At 39.2% G+C, this 16,130-nt stretch overlaps 2 protein-coding genes across 3 annotated transcripts; one reads left to right on the top strand and one right to left on the bottom strand.

Annotated features, from left to right (window-relative positions):
* Window positions 1–70: 70 nt before the first annotated feature.
* LOC308138726 (inhibitor of nuclear factor kappa-B kinase subunit alpha-like) lies at window positions 71–7,632 on the bottom strand. 2 transcript variants are annotated; one of them, XM_080507954.1, is made up of 22 exons: window positions 7,410–7,632; window positions 6,758–6,892; window positions 6,581–6,675; window positions 6,367–6,484; window positions 6,223–6,292; window positions 6,041–6,129; window positions 5,851–5,940; window positions 5,638–5,762; window positions 4,784–4,891; window positions 4,535–4,670; window positions 4,182–4,382; window positions 3,714–3,816; window positions 2,669–2,792; window positions 2,440–2,591; window positions 2,281–2,342; window positions 2,077–2,198; window positions 1,762–1,811; window positions 1,361–1,469; window positions 1,130–1,277; window positions 969–1,018; window positions 703–802; window positions 71–402 (listed from the first exon to the last, which is right to left on the bottom strand). In XM_080507954.1, the coding sequence occupies exons 2-22, from the start codon at window positions 6,860–6,862 to the stop codon at window positions 346–348; spliced, it is 2,214 nt and encodes a 737-aa protein (XP_080364080.1). In that variant the 5' UTR covers window positions 6,863–6,892; window positions 7,410–7,632; the 3' UTR covers window positions 71–345. The 2 variants fall into 2 exon arrangements, with proteins under 2 accessions (XP_080364080.1, XP_080364081.1); XM_080507955.1 differs by having other exon boundaries at window positions 2,089–2,198.
* A 4,540-nt stretch (window positions 7,633–12,172) lies between these two features.
* Window positions 12,173–15,841, top strand: plaua (plasminogen activator, urokinase a). Its single transcript, XM_080507984.1, has 11 exons — window positions 12,173–12,281; window positions 12,942–13,034; window positions 13,142–13,175; window positions 13,320–13,458; window positions 13,541–13,623; window positions 13,720–13,761; window positions 13,853–14,033; window positions 14,173–14,315; window positions 14,389–14,529; window positions 14,617–14,765; window positions 15,257–15,841. Exons 2-11 carry the CDS (start codon window positions 12,984–12,986, stop codon window positions 15,449–15,451), a joined length of 1,158 nt encoding a protein of 385 aa, XP_080364110.1. The 5' UTR covers window positions 12,173–12,281; window positions 12,942–12,983; the 3' UTR covers window positions 15,452–15,841.
* Window positions 15,842–16,130: the final 289 nt, after the last annotated feature.

The following is a 16,130-nucleotide window of genomic DNA, read 5'->3' as shown; positions in this document are numbered from 1 at the left end:
TCAAAAACAAAAATAGATCAAATGTACTATTTATTCATTAAAAAAAATATTTATATTCCTTCATGCATAGTTTGCAAGTTGTCAGCAGCAAGGTTTTACTCTTATTAATATTACAAATAAAATAAATACATCATTGTTACAGCTGGAAATACCCGTTAACATTCTATAATAATATGTTTACATTAAGTTAAAACATGAAGACTTTACCACAACAGGCTGTTACACACATTACTGTCCCACAGTATTACATACAGTACATGTAAATGAGACAGTACAGAATTACAAAGTTTTCAGATAGTGTAACTTTGATAAGGCACTTGTTACAATACAGTCTCTGGCCAGTTTCTATTTTTGAGCTTCAGCATTTAGTGCTTCATACCGAGTCCAGCTCCAATCCAGATCCTAGAGAGAAGAGAAACATGTTTATACAGTGCGATTGAACATGACATCCTGGTTTCCACTCATTAACAATGTGATACAGGTAAATCTGCATTGCCATGTGAAGACTAAGCACCCAGAGGGTTTTCAGTCTAAAAAGTAAAACATGATGATGAGTTATAATATTCACAAAAAAATAAATCAGATTATTTTCAAGAACTGCCCTCGAGCATAAGTAATGAATCCATGTGTTTATATACAAGGTGTTACTTCTGGGATGGTCTTATGTGGATGTGCACAGTGCTTCACATTTGTATACCATACCATGACACTGTTCTCCGTCTCCTGGGTGGCGTCTTTCAACAGAGATGTAAACTGACTCAGATAACGCTGATTTTCATCCAGCAACTGATGGACCGTTTCTCTGCAAGAGACAAATGGCTCTGACACAAGTGCATTTCTTCAATTTAACTAAAGCAAACTACTTAACCTTAATGTGCAAAGAGTCTTCGGGGTCATAAAATTGGATAAATTAATATAGTGTGTGAAGTTTTAGTATAAATTAAAAAAAAAAATGGTACAAATCTCACCTGTCAGTGGGTTGTTGTATAAGTGATTGTGATGGAGAACTGCTCTGGGCCTATAAACACAACCACACAATGTTTTAGTGAGGCAACAGTAGCACTTGTCTACGTTTAATAGAGTAACCGCACTTTAATCCCTCTGTCACCATGGACTGAGCCATACTTACGCATGCAATTTTGAGGAGGTACCAGAATTCTTTTTGTCTTTTCATTTGCATCTGCATCACAGCTGCTTCTGCAGTTTTTATGTTTTCTACTGCCATCTCCAACTTGGGGAACAAATCCATGATGCGTTGCTTACAAACCAGTATTGTGCTATTGAAAAGAAGAGCGTTACTGCAGTTGTCCTGAACTTTACATACTCGTGGGTTGATTTGAATTCACTCCGAATAAATTACCTGAGGTGAGTGTACAAGTCTTTCAGCACTCTGTCCTGGTTCTGCACTGTCTGGAGGATGGCTCGCACCATGTCTGAGCTGTCGCTGTAGCCATGTGGAGGGTCAGGGCCTGCAGGAAGCACACTGAAGTCATCATCTATGTGTAATGATATAACACAATGTCCATTACACTCTGTGCTTTTTCACATTCATACTGAAGATTTAGTGAAACAATGGAGACCCTGTGACACATTTGTTCAGAGACCTGCTGCACGTCTTGCAATTTTTTCATTACAACTGAAATGTATCCATAGCAACAAGCTTTAGATGTATTCAGTACTGTAACTGGCTTTGAACGGACAATACAACAGCCATTATTATCCATGCCCAATTCTTTTCATTATGCAATGATTTGGACTAACTTTTGCATTTGGCCTTCAGTTGCTTGTAGAGTTCGATAGCCTTGTTTTCACTGCAAAACAAAAAACAAAATAACTTGTACACGACTGTAAACATCCGTCTTTAAACAACAGTGCAAATAGACTTCAATTTATATTCAGAAAAAAAAAGCTCATTAAAGTTACTATAAAGTGCAAATTTAGTCAAACGTTTTATGAGTAATGCACTACTTGTGCCTATAACAGATTGTTATGAATCAAGTTTTGAAGGGACTGAAAAATTAATGCAATATAAAAGTGTTTTAATGTGCAAGTATTTGTGAAAGGGAATCACATTACAAAGATACTGACAGCTGCTCCATCACATCCCCTTGTCTCCTCGCAAAGGGACTCCTCTGGAGCTCCACAATCTCAGAGTGTAACGCCACAATCTCTTCATCCAGATAGCCCACATCTGCAACCTACATCAGGAGAAACCACGGAACTGCATAACGTCTTTCAAAAACTGCTCTTCGATTATACCGGCTTAAACGATGTTCTTACCTTTGTAAACTCATCAGCCTTCTCTTCATTCTCTTGCCAAGTCTTCAGCATTTTTTCCGAAGCTTCAGATTAACACAGCAGGAAGAGATCGTCCAATTACAACTTTCGCAAAGGCCAAATGAGTGAACGTGTTGTGACAAGGCATTAACAGCCACTCACAGATGCCAGTGTTGCTTTGCTTGGTGTACTGCTTGAGGTCGTGCTGGATGCTCATCTTAAAGAAAGCCAGTTTGGCTTTGAGCTGCTGCGACTGGGAGAAGAGCAGGTTCTTGAACCGCGTTAAGTTGGTGTTGTAACGCAGCAGACTCAGCCTGCACAGACACAAACATACGCTAGGAATATTTCACTTCTGAGTCTTTTGCATTCATGTGTTTGTACTTGTACCTACATGGCAGCCCGCTGCCCCTGGTAGAGGCGAATGTAATCTTCTTTCAGTCCACAGATGTAGCTGACTGCTTCGCCCCACACTTTTCTGAGAGCTGTCAGCGGCAATTGGGTCTTTGTCTCCCTGACTGAGAATATAAGAAGAACGTGATTTTTACATAGTACCGGTAAGCAGATTTGGAATTACATAAATCATGCACAAAAAGTAAGGGCATTTATGTTTGGAAAAGTGTTATTTTGCTTTAACAATACTGAAAAGCCCGTTTGAAAGCCGTTTATCAGTGACAGAAGATTTGGGAACTCTTTCTTTGACGCAACACACATACTTAGCTTTGCTACTCATCCCACAAATGCATGTTGCTTACAAAATGTTTCAAATGGAAACAATCAAACCTTCTAATATACTATAAGATATTGCCAAGCATTGCCACAACTAAACCACAATCTACCGAAAAAAAATATATCTTGATTTTTAGTGCATAGTTAATTAACCATACAAACAGAAACACAGTTTTTGCCATCATTCTAATTGTAACTTTTCTCTTTGCAGATCTTCAACTCAGGCTTTATTCTCCAATCCCATTATCCTCCCACAAACATCTGGAACTACTGTGGGCAGAATTGACCATAACTCACTGCGTCTAGTTTCACATTTTAATTATAGCCACTAACTCATACCCTGCAACTCTACCAATATAAAGAGAAACGATCTTTTGATTTTAGAAAACAATTTAGTGAGTCAAAATGGATTCAAACTTATGCACAGAGCATTTATTTTTAGCCTCTTATTGCTGCCATGTGATAGTTTCACCACAATGAGTCGATGGGCTCCATTGTTTCAGAGTTGACACGAGTTGATAACTGCTTATCCTTGTCTGGTTTTTAGAAGTTTTTTTTCAAATCATTCAAACGTGGCTGACTGACAAGCTGATTCCGCTATTGCAATACAGACATTAAGACAATAATCTTTATTGATATTAAAGCAAAAGTCACTAATATCTGATAATGACGTGATTCAGAAAGAGGTGATATTTTTACAAATATCTTACCGATAAAGTTGACACTGTCGGGCAGTGGTCTGGCGGTCAGAGGTCCCGAGTACTTGGTTAGGCTCTTATCAAAAAGAAAAACTATGCAGCTGTCCCAGCCACGCTAGAAAAGAATTATGAAAATAATGTCAGTAACATATCATATTACTACATCGCATATGAATCGGTAGTTGACATTGTTGACGTCTGCAGGTGCCTGTATGTTTGAGAAGATACTTTTTTCATTACAAGCCAGCTAAAGTCCAGCTTACTACACTGATTGAGGTATTAAGTAAAATAATGAATTCCCATAACAAGGAAGCACTATGTAGTGTAACTCAGGATGCTCCTACATGTCAACACAAACCAACACCTTTTGAAGGCCGAGAAGGAAGAAAAAAAAAAAACCCAGTATTTGTTGTAAACTGCTAAAGAAACACCTGTTTGACGTTAAGCGTTTTTGTTTGTGTACGTTTGTGTGTCACGTACCAATCCCTCTGGCAGACAGTGTGCTGGCGGCCTGCGTGGGTCAAGGGACATTCCCGTTTCCAGTAGCAGCTCTTGACTCAGCGGTGAGATGTTCGACTGACTCTGTGTTTCCAGACGAAGCTGCAGGGAGTGCAAGCTTTCCTCAGCACCCAAAACCACCGAGTGCAGCTGGGCTGACGTCATGTCTAACACGTGAATGACCTGCTCGAAACAAATGTGCATAATCACAATTTAGTTTGCTTGCTACCCTCTAATTAAAGGGCATGTACAAAACCATTAAAGCTTTCCAATAGCGAGTTTAGACATAAACAAGCCTTAGACTAACAAGGCAAACAAAGGCAAACAAGACAAACCTTCATGTTGAGAATATTCTGGAGAGCAGTGTAGCAGGAACGCTTGTTTGTGTCAGGGTCCAAACCTCCACCGCGCTCTGCAGGGTCCCACAGGAGCAACATCTGCAGGAGAGATTCCACAGGTTCCAACAAGGGCCTGTAAACACGCACAAACACATCTTTAACATTTGTTATACCGGTACATTGATCAGATGAGAGACTCTTTTGGAGTCGGGATAATAGTCCAAAAAACATCCCTTCGTTCTTTACCTGCTCAGATTGTTGGGATAAGGAAGATGTGCAGAGAATCTGACTTCTCCATTCATGTCTTCTACTGCCATAATGTCTTTGGGACCTTTATTCCTGACTTTACTTGTGCTGGAAATAGCAAAAAAAAAGAAAAAAAAAAAGGATTGTTTACAAGGAACAAGGACATTAAAAATCAAACACATACAGAAAACTAAAATCACAAAATCTCCCAGTCTACAGTAACAATAGTTAACCATTTTATCTATTAAAAAAAATAGTGCAACAGGAAAATTCCTCACAGAGATCCATACTCAAATCACAGAAGTGAGAGACCAGAACATCACAGAGTGACACTAGCTACCATATTCCTGGTCTACTAAGCCCAGCAGTGTTCAGTATTGAATTTCATGTCAAGTAACTTGAAATAGGTTGAATCTGAGATCTAGTTCATCTTAGTTAATTTAATAATTTGTGGGTCTTTCAATTGCTGACACTGGTGAAAAACAATGACCACTCATTTCCCAGTCTTTACAAGCCACCTGAAATGTTTTATGTACAGACTGAGAGTTGACATCTAAAAGGTTATTTAGGCTATAACTATACAGAACACATTTCATTTACAAAAGCTGCAAGGAAAAGGTTGTAGAAATCAAAACAGACTTAAAATGATGAATCACATAATGAAATATAGCAATTCATTCTTCAATTGACCATAGTTTGCAGCTCCAGAGTTGATCTGTATGTATGTATACAGTAATCAACAGTTACACTAACAACTCATTGTTGTCACACAAGATATATCTTGGGAAATATAGAATTTTAATGATATACATAGGGCTGCATACTACAATATGTAGACAGTCATCTTTACTCACCATTGCACGGGCTGCATGTGGTGTAAGAAAGGCCGAAAGCCACAGATGCATTCAAATAACACAGTTCCAAAGCTCCAATAGTCCACAGTCACCGTGTATGGCTTACTCTCAAACAGCTCTGGAGCCTGACACACATACAGGTCGAATTTATATTGACTAATGAAAAGATGCAATTATCATTTAAAAAAGCCCCATCATTGATGCAAAACTCACCAAATACTGGAGAGTTCCAACAAAAGATGTGCAGAGACTGCCCTGATCAAGGTCCTTTGCATATCCCAGATCAATGATTTTATGGACAAGCTGAAGGAAACATACATGTGTAATGAAAGCAAGAAACCATAACAGGTAAATGAGTTCGGAGAATTGATCAGTTTGCATGCAGAAAAGAAAATTAGTTCACCTTCCCATCAATCTCTTGGAGAACAATGTTCTCTGGCTTTAGATCCCTGTGAATGATCTTATTTTCGTGGAGATATTGGATACCAGAACCTGTTTTTTTGCAAATAAATAAAAATATCCTATCATCTTTTAAGCATCAATACAGTGATCTTGCTTTTAAGTAGAAATAGTTGGCAGCATTACCAATATCACTTAGCAGCGAGAGGACCTCACTCTCCTTCAACCCACAGCAGTTTTCTGGTTTATTCAGCAACTAAAAGATACATTAGTTAAGTTAAATGCTTGAAAATACACTGTAAACAATCTATATGCCTATGAATGTGATACCTTGCGTAGGTCCCCTCTGGAGCAGTACTCCATAGCCAGAAGCGGCAAGTCATTTAAAGCAATGGCGTTCAACTCCTCGGGAACTTCTCGCGCCTGAACGACATTCACATGGTTCAGCCTGCAGCAGAAAGAGCACAAACGCATTGTGATGGTTTGATGTGAAGGCGACGGACGACGGTGAGTCCATCATGACCAGCAGACGATTCAGTCTCACTTCTTCATGATTTGAATTTCTCTGCTCCAGCGGGCTTTGTTCTCTGGGTTCAGCTCCAGGCGGCAAAGTTTCACAGCAATCTTGGCTCCCAACTCCTGCCCCTCACACAAACAGGGAGTAAGACACTTTTGGGTCTGGTTGTGCATGTCAGACGTAGGGTCGAGTGAGAGGACTTACAAGGTGCTGATACAGGTAGACATTCCCAAAGCCTCCTGTTCCAAGTCTTTCCTTCAACTCCCAGGAGCCACGCAGCTGGCTCTGTTTGAGTGCAGGCCACGCCATCGTGGCAGAGATGCGAAGCTATCACATAAGCTGGCGAGACAAAAAACAAAACACAATTTTTAATCCGTTTGAAAAAGTTTGCACCTCTCTGCTGATCACAATAAAGCCTTATTTGTAATACAACTTTTTAATTCAAGCACACACACTCCCTTATTATTGAGGGCCACTGTTATCAGATATACAATAGCTGTATATAGACATCATGGAGCAAATATCAGAAATGGCCTATTTTTTTTTTTTTATATATATATTTGCATTTGCAAATACACATATTTGTAGTTGCAAACCCTTTTCTACTGAATAACACCATGTGTAATCTTAGTTTAATCATAGTTCACATATGTCAAATATTTTCAATTCATTACATATCCAGTGGTGGTTTCAGAAGTTTGCAAATGTTTTCTTCGAACTGTACACAGATTTACTGGCTGGCAGTCACTCGTTTGTTTGTGAGGCTTCTGTTGGGTCTAATCAAGATAAATGACTCAAGTACAAACAAAACAAGCACCAAAATCAACCTCTGCTTGTAGAAAGACGATCGGCTCACCTGTCCAGGGGGTTCAGGATGGTGGATGACAGCTCACTTCGGGAGTTCAAACATTGTTGCGTCTTCACGGGTCACCAAAAAAGCGCCGTGTTGTTGTTGTTTACTGTCCCGTTTTCTAATCCCCTCCTCGGGCGGGGAGATCAAACGTCGTGGGAATTACACCGCCACACCCTGAACCCATCAAACATGGCTTCAAACTTGAGGTTTCCCGTTTCGTCTTATTGTGGAAATTAACACTGCTCGAATTCGGCGCAAAGTGAAAGTACAGGGAGAGAGAGTCTGCTTGTAGTGCGCATGCGCATACGGCCGCACCGCGGCGTGGGGCTGTTGAGCCGGACAGTTCCTCTGAGGGGGATTTCCACCAACCAAACACCCGCTCCAGCAACAGCTTCACGGTGAGGTTAAAGACTGTGGGGCGGGTGTGGAATAGGCCTGCTCCATGTTATTTCGCTGCACCAAGAAATCTGGACCCATTACTGGCTGCTAAATTTGAGGTATTACTAAAACTTTGGCAGTGGGTTGATCTTTCCAGTAGATGGCGCCACGTGCACATCCTTTGGACTGAAACAAGTCTGAAAAGGTCGCAGGTGAAATAGGAAGCAAAACCTCTCCACTCATGCAAAATTACTACGAGTTACTGTTTCGACAGTTTGGTTCAAAGATTTGACTGTTGCACAGAAACCTCATAAACGTTACAAATGTCAATAATGTAGATCATAAACAACTTTGCTCCTAACACTGACCCCTGGGTTACTCCACACACAGCATCCAAATAATCCAAGTGGCGGCGTCCGGACCTGGTGGCTCGGCCCTGGGGTGGTAGTGCGGGGCCCCCCACAACAGTTCCATCCAGAGGACAAACCACACACACCCACACACACACGCACACACACACACACACACACACACACACACACACACACACACACACACACACACACACACACACACACACACACACACACACACACACACACTTCCACTCCTCATTGATGAGATTTGCTGCTGATTTTTCTTATTTTCTGCTATTGTTCTGTCAATTATCAAAATCATGTTTTGTTTTGTTTTCTTATTTTCTTTTTTTTTTGTTCTTTGTTTTATGTCCTTTTGTTTTTACTTTTGTTATCATTGTTGTGATTATTTGGTTTTTGCTCTGTTGTTGCTCAGGCTGGTTTAATCTCATGGCTGTTGGATCACTGTGATTACTGTATTAAAATAATAAAAAAATTATATATATATATGTGTGTGCGTGTGTGTGTGTGTGTGTATATATATGTATATATATATATATATATATATATATATATATATATATATATATATATATATATATATATATATATATATATATGTAGCACTAACAAGGGTATTGTATGTATCTCCCCAACAAGTCTATCTCTGTATTTCCTCTCCTCTCCTCTGCTCTATCCTTTCACCCCAACCAGTCCGCAGAATGCCGCCACCTCTGAGTCTGGTTTCTGCAAAGGTTTCTCCCTGTTGGGGGGAGTTTTTCCTTTCCACAGTTGCAAACAATCCTGCTTGCTCATGTGGATATGTTGGGCTTCTCTATTTTCTCTATAAAAGCACATTGGAATGACTGTAATGTATTTAAAAATTTATTTTTTTAATAAAAAATAAAAAAATCCAAGTGGCAGTCTCCCATCCTCACAAACTTAGTTTAATTGAGTTCCACTATGTGAGTGTTTTCTCATTTGTTTAAATGCCTAAATTGTAGAGGAAATTGTACTAATGTTTAAAATCACTGATGCTGAGCTCATGGTTTCCCTACCATACTTGTAACAATACTCAAGAACAACAAACATTCATCCCTTTTATATGGATCTTTTAGTGTCGCCTTCAAATGAAATGATACATACTTTATTAACATAACAATTCATGTTCAGTTTGGGAAATAGTAAAATGGTACCATAATAATAACAGTTGTGTATCAGTACTGTATAACACAAAATGTCAAACATTCTTTAGAACGTTATCAGGATTGCAAAACAAAAGCAATGTTTTTTTTTAGGATTAAATTCTATGACCTTAGTTAGTCGGAAATATAACGATGAGGAAATATGATGACATGTACAAAACATTAACAAATGACTGATGCAACAAGAGCCAGCATTGGGATGTGTCCCAACAACAAAAAATAATTGCGCAACTTTCCTGAACTTATGTTGTGTTTGTGAATCAAAACAAATAGCTTCATAAAAACTACAAACTTAGTATTAAAATGTTGTGTACATTAATTTTTCCTGGAATTCTCTGAGATGATAGTCAACTATTGTTTGACGTACATACTTTTATTTCATTTACTCAGCAATCTCTATATCTATCTCAGTGTTTTCGGTTCACTTCAGAATAACACACCGCAGTAGCACAACTCGAATATGGTTAACAATAAAGGATGTGCAAATTAATGAACAGGGGATTTTTGTTTTGATCAGTTCTCGAGAAAGGAGGTTCAGACAACTAAATTAGGATTTAGTTGAAAACTTCTTTCAGTGATGTAAGTGTAAATGGCTCAAAGTGTGAAACCTCACGTCCACAATACTTTATATATGACCTCATGGGCTCTGAAGTCAGAGCTGTGAAAATGTAGGTGTCAGCGTGAAAATATATTTTGTTTGTCACTTGAAGTTCAGCTGCTCAGGTTTCAGAAAATAGCTGAAAGGGGGGGGATATTTTACTTTACATTCATACAAGTTGCCACTATAGAGAGGGTGACTAACTATAACTAACACTGTATGTGTGCAATAAGGATCAAAAATAAAATATGAATCATTTTTTGTTACAGTGCATGTCTTTGTCATGTCGGATATCCTCATTTACTTTGCGCTGATGTCAGTTTGCTTATGCATTTCACTGTTATCTATCTATCTATCTATCTATCTATCTATCTATCTATCTATCTATCTATCTATCTATCTATCTATCTATCTATCTATCTATCTATCTATCTATCTATCTATCTTGTTTGCTATTGTTGCACTTATCACTTGATGCACGGTGCAGGAAAAACTGACGAGACTAAAAGTCTACATTTGTGTAAGAGACGCATGATGGATCTTTCCAAGACGTTATGCCTTCAGGGTAGTTTTGGCGTGGGAATGGTTTTCAGACAAAACGGGGAGAGTCAGCAGACCTGAGGCAAAAATGACAAAGTCAAGCCGCTCAGGTTCCATTGAGCCACAAACATTCAGGGTTTTCCTTGGTTGGGTAATTTCAACACGGCTACTCGTGTGGTTGAACACCTGTGTCGAATTTAAAGTGGATTTTAGAGTCAGTAAAGGATTTAACTGTTATTGTTGTTCGGTAAGGTCACGTTTCTGCACTTGGCTGCACGCCTTTATTTATGTTATCCTTCAGTGACTTCAAGTGTACACATCCTGGCATAGAAAGGTGGCAAATCATTGTCATCATCAAAAAAGGGGAACAGGTGAGTAATGCATGAATCACACTTATCTGATGAAGAAGCGGAAGGTTTTAGTCTTGAAAATTCCCCGACCAAAATTCACAACAATGCCAATTGTTTCAAAGGATGTGCTTGAATTGCAAAGATAGTCTCCTATCCAAACCAGACATGGGTTCAAGGTAGCTGGTTGAAACATGTGTTTTGATGTATTTAGTTTTAGGAATTTCAGATGTTTTCAAGCAGCTGTCTAAGTATTTACTTAGGCAATAAACAGCTGGAGCAACCAGCTTTTGTAGGTCAGCTTGGATGCAGATCTTCGTCAGGGGGGCCTGGAGCAAATCTCAAATGACTATGGGTGAAGGCAGGATCCACGCTGGACAGGTCACTGCACCATTACAGAGCAAATCCAGTGACACAGACAACCACACACACTCACGTTCACACAAAAAAGGTCAGTTTAGTTACCTATTCATCTAAAACTCATGTTTTGGGCAGCGAGAATAAACCAAAGTATCTGGAGAAAAGCGAATACATTCACATTGGAAAATTCCACACCATCACCGAAATGAAATAAAAATCATTGGAGAAATGTATTGACAACTATAGGAAAATGTTAACAGAAGATTATTCAGTATGCAAAACATTAGAATATGGAACAAATTGCAAAGAGTTACATAAAAAAAACTAAAGAGATGAGTTTTAAGTTTTTACCAAGGTTGACTAAATGGTTGATAATGAAGAAAATGATGTAATTTAACCATGTGCAGTTCTGATCTGTGCACCAACTACAATAAGTGTGCTGGCCTTCAGCCCACTTGATGCATAAAACTTAATACCAGAAAGGTTTTTAATTTGTTGCAAACTGAATGGTTATTGTGAGCTGTTGTATAATAAATTGACATTCATCACATTAGTATGTGTAACTGTTTAACATCTTCCCTCGTACTACCTTAGCTGTAAAACAAAATTAAAATAAAAGTAGACCTCATTGTCAGACTTTAAATACACTAATGACCACTTGATTATGGTTTCATGGTAAAAATTAGGACTTCATACAGTTTGCAAAACTATTATTGTGTGGCATTCTTCTGATATATCTACATATTTGATCATCAACACCAATTTTGGCTTTCACTCCACACTGCATGAGTGTAGCTGAAGGGGAAGGGCCTGTTCGCTGTCTATGTGTCACAGGACGTGACAAATTCTCTGGTGGAGGATTTGCGGGTTTGCTGAACAATTGGGTTGCAGGGATGTTTTCGTACCGCCGACTGACCACCTCCCACTTCTTTCCTCTGTGTTTTTAAAAGGAAGGCAACACTGGAAGGATCAGTACAACAATATTGAAGCAGCTCGAAGCGTGCCCAAGCTGTCCAGAAGCACAGGTACATATCAGAGGAGACGAGAGGAATTACCTCAACTGGAAGAGCATCACAAGCCTAGAAAGAAAGGTAAACACTTCTTACTTCCAGATATAAGTTGTTGTTGTTTTTGTTCAATTCATAAATTCAATTCTGACGTGCAATTATTGCCAATTGTAATAGAATTATTATCCATGTCGCTTTTTTCTTTAGTCTTTATCAATGGGATACAATGTTCTAGGAATATCTAAGAATCTAAAGTTTGGGACTGTACACACTGCAACTTCAGTGTGATACAATAGTGTGCACAGTCACCGCCACAATCAACTAACCTAAATTGATACGGCGTTCACGGTACAGATAGTGAATATGTTTGCATAACAAAAGCACACTGTAGCTGGTCCTCTACGTTTCCTCTGTCATAGTGCATGTGCAGTCTCCAAACATATAGAAATATGAAATACTTTGGGTCGAGATGCCCGACATCCTGTATGCTGTATGCGCTGGTCAAAATGCATCATTGCATTTTCTTGTGACAGTTTAAAATAAACTAAATGGAATCGGGGAATTTCAAATGCTTTTGTGTTCTTTCTGCTTTGGACCTTAAACCTTGATTGCATTGCATTGTTTGGACTGTGTCATGTGCATACAAAAATGAATTCCATATAAGGGCACAGTGGTTTTACAGCCAATCCTCTCACATGTGTTTGTTCCAGTTCTATAATTGTGTTGTCTTCCTCTGCACCTCAGACTAAAATATCCTCGTAAGTGGAAACGAAACCAGAAGAGGAAATGAATCTGTTGGTCATCATCACACTCGTTGCAGCATTCAGTATCAACCTGGTAAGCAGCAGCTAGAGGAAGTAACTCTGGGTTGAATAGTGTAATGCTGAGGTGGCAGAGAATGCTTTCTAAAACTGTATGACTTATTTTAACTCTGCTCTTTTCAGACTTTTTCACAAAGACGGATCAAGAAGAGTGGAGGTAGCTTGATTTCTTTCATTGTCATTGTGCAAAAAAAAAAATCATAATTAATAAAGTAAACCAACCAGGCAATATTCACCATATTCATTAATGATTTTATGATAATTCAAATGTTGAAATGTCTCTTTGCTCTGTGCCCTTCAGAGACGTGTCGGTCTGGGGATGGGAGCAGTTACAGAGGAAACATGGACAGATCATCAAATGGTCGTCGGTGTCTCAACTGGAATCGGTTCAAACACCATCTGACGTCGACCACGGGACTTGGCAGCCATCATTTCTGCAGGTATACTTTAAGCCACCAATCTGATGCCTGCATATGTAAGAAAGAGTGAGACGGTTGATCCTTTTTGTGCTCCAACCCCCAGGAATCCTGACAAGAGTTTGATGCCTTGGTGCTATGTTAGAAGAGCCAGAAAGTATGTGAGGGAATTATGCAACATTCCTAAATGTAAGACTTGTGATTCTATATTCATACAATTTGATTCAAACAATTTTATACAGATGTTTGCTTTCTAATAGTTTTTTCTTTTTTGCTTCAAAACAGGTTCCACTCCATCGATGAAACCTCCCCAGCGCACTGATACAGGTAGATTCTGATGCCCCACTTCAATCTATCCTGACATCATTGTGGTGTTTCCATCATTGCGCTCACTGGTTTGTCCTGTTTGACCTTCCAGAGCTGACGTGTGGCGAGAGGTCTGAGCGGAGGATGCATAAAATTGTGGGTGGTTCTTTTACACCCATCGAGTCGAATCCGTGGATTGCTGCCATCTTTTACCGAAGCAGTATGTTCCTTTGCGGAGGCACCCTCATCTCCCCATGCTGGGTCCTCACAGCGGCACACTGCTTCCTGGATGGGTGAGAAAACAAAACACCGTATCATTTTCTCCTCTGCTATTAACATACTGTAATGGCAGTGTGACACATGATGGGATATGATATGTTTACAACCTTGCACGCATGTAATAACAACTGGTGTTTTGGTTTTTTTCTTCAGAGAGGATTCCAATCTCCGGCATTTGTCTGTATACCTCGGGAAGTCCGCCATCAACGACACAGATGACAAGGAACAGAGTTTCACTGTGGAGAAAATTGTCATGCACCAAAACTACAATGAGTCAAATTACAACAGCGACATAGGTATGCACAGATAATATGCATACTTTGAAAGGATTTCATATGTGCAGGACTCTTACAAGCGTTTGAATTGCAGCTCTTCTGAAGATACAAAGTAAAACTGGACAATGTGCGGCGAAGTCAGCTTCAGTCCGTACAGTTTGCCTGCCTCCACCTCACACGCAGCTCTCCACGGGCTACACATGCAGCATCGCAGGATTTGGAAAGGAGAGATACAGTAAGCGCTGCTCACCGTCAAACTCGTGAATGAGCTTCCAGGCATTTCTGTGATGCTTACTTCTAACTCTGCGTTGTTTGTTTGTAGCGGCATGGCGGTACTCGCAGTACCTGAAACAGGCCGAGGTGAACCTCATCTCTCACACTGAATGTAACAGTGAGTTGCAGTATGGGGGTCGGATCATGAAGGACATGTTTTGTGCTGGGAGACCCGACTGGAGCACCGACGCCTGCAAGGTGAGTGCACACTGTGGGATATGAACATTGGCTGTACTGGCAGAGTTCAAAACAAGATTTTGGAGAGGCCAAAGCTTGAACGGAGAAAAATGTTTGCTGTTTTTCATTTCTACTTCAAATGTGTACTCGAAAACAGAAGTGAGTAAAGCATGTTATTTAGATTACACTTGGTATCAGAGCACGTGATCTACGGTTGCTTAAAGAGAACCTTCATTTCTTTGTTCTGCTTTTCAATGAAATTCTTACTAAAGTTAATAACGATGACTTGAAACCAAAACTGATGCAGTGCGTTATAAGAAGTCAGACACGCTATCTCATGAGCTCCCATTGATTTAAAGTGATGTATTTCATCTGATTTTAGAGATTACATTTTGGTACCCTCAACCACAATAAGTAACACACTCGAAACCAGTATAATTTGTTAAGGTTAAAAAGAAAAAGAAATGAAACCAGTCGTCAGGTGACTGACAGACTCTTGTGTTTTGTCTCAGGGCGACTCTGGTGGCCCACTTGTGTGTGAAGCTTCTGGCCGGATGTTTCTGTTCGGAGTGGTAAGCTGGGGTGAAGGCTGTGGCAACAAGAACAAACCGGGTGTCTACACACGGGTAACCAACTTCAGTAACTGGATTGCAGCAGAAACAGGTCTCCCTGAATATACAAAGGGACTGATGTACCCCCAAAAATGAATCTGTAGTTGACGTTTCACTGTTGGACATTAAGTGATTCTCAAAGGAAAATGATATAGCAGTTTTGTAAGCTCTGTGTGTCTGCAATGCTATGTGTCTACAGAAGATTCAGGTCTGAGAGCAGCTTTTCAGAAAGTGTTCTTCTTTTGGACAGTAATGACTTACTGTAACAGTTTGAAGTCAATGTTTTTTTGTTGTTGTTTTTTTTACAGTATTTTGTATTTGTAAATAAGTGCAGAAATTGTTTCGTAACGTGCATAAACTTTGACAGATTTTAATTTTTAAAATAAGTACTTTTAAAGTGTATTTAATTAATTTAAATTAAGAAGTGTATTCTTTTTTTTTACAAGGCTGGTCCTGCTATTGAGCTTTTTTAAAATAATAAATAAATGGAAAACTTTGAATTAAATGGCATCTGCACCAGTTTATTTTCACACCACAGACAGACATGAAAATATGCATGCCTACTGGTTTGCCAAGCGTTGGCCACATGTGTCTCATCTGATATTCAAACAGCGGAAGTAGTAAAACTAATACATTCTACATTCTTCATACAATATTTTTATTTGGTTTTCAAATATTTTCCACATTTTTAAGGATGTAGAAAATTCTATATTTATAAATATAAAAAAGCTTATTTAGAGATAAATATATCAAGAGAGTTTAATGTGTATGTAAC

This window comes from Blennius ocellaris, assembly GCF_963422515.1.
Source record: "Blennius ocellaris genome assembly, chromosome: 13".
In the NCBI taxonomy this organism is placed as follows: Eukaryota; Metazoa; Chordata; class Actinopteri; order Blenniiformes; family Blenniidae; genus Blennius; species Blennius ocellaris.
Note: the sequence above shows the minus strand (reverse complement) of the source record. Positions and strands in the feature narration are given on the sequence as shown.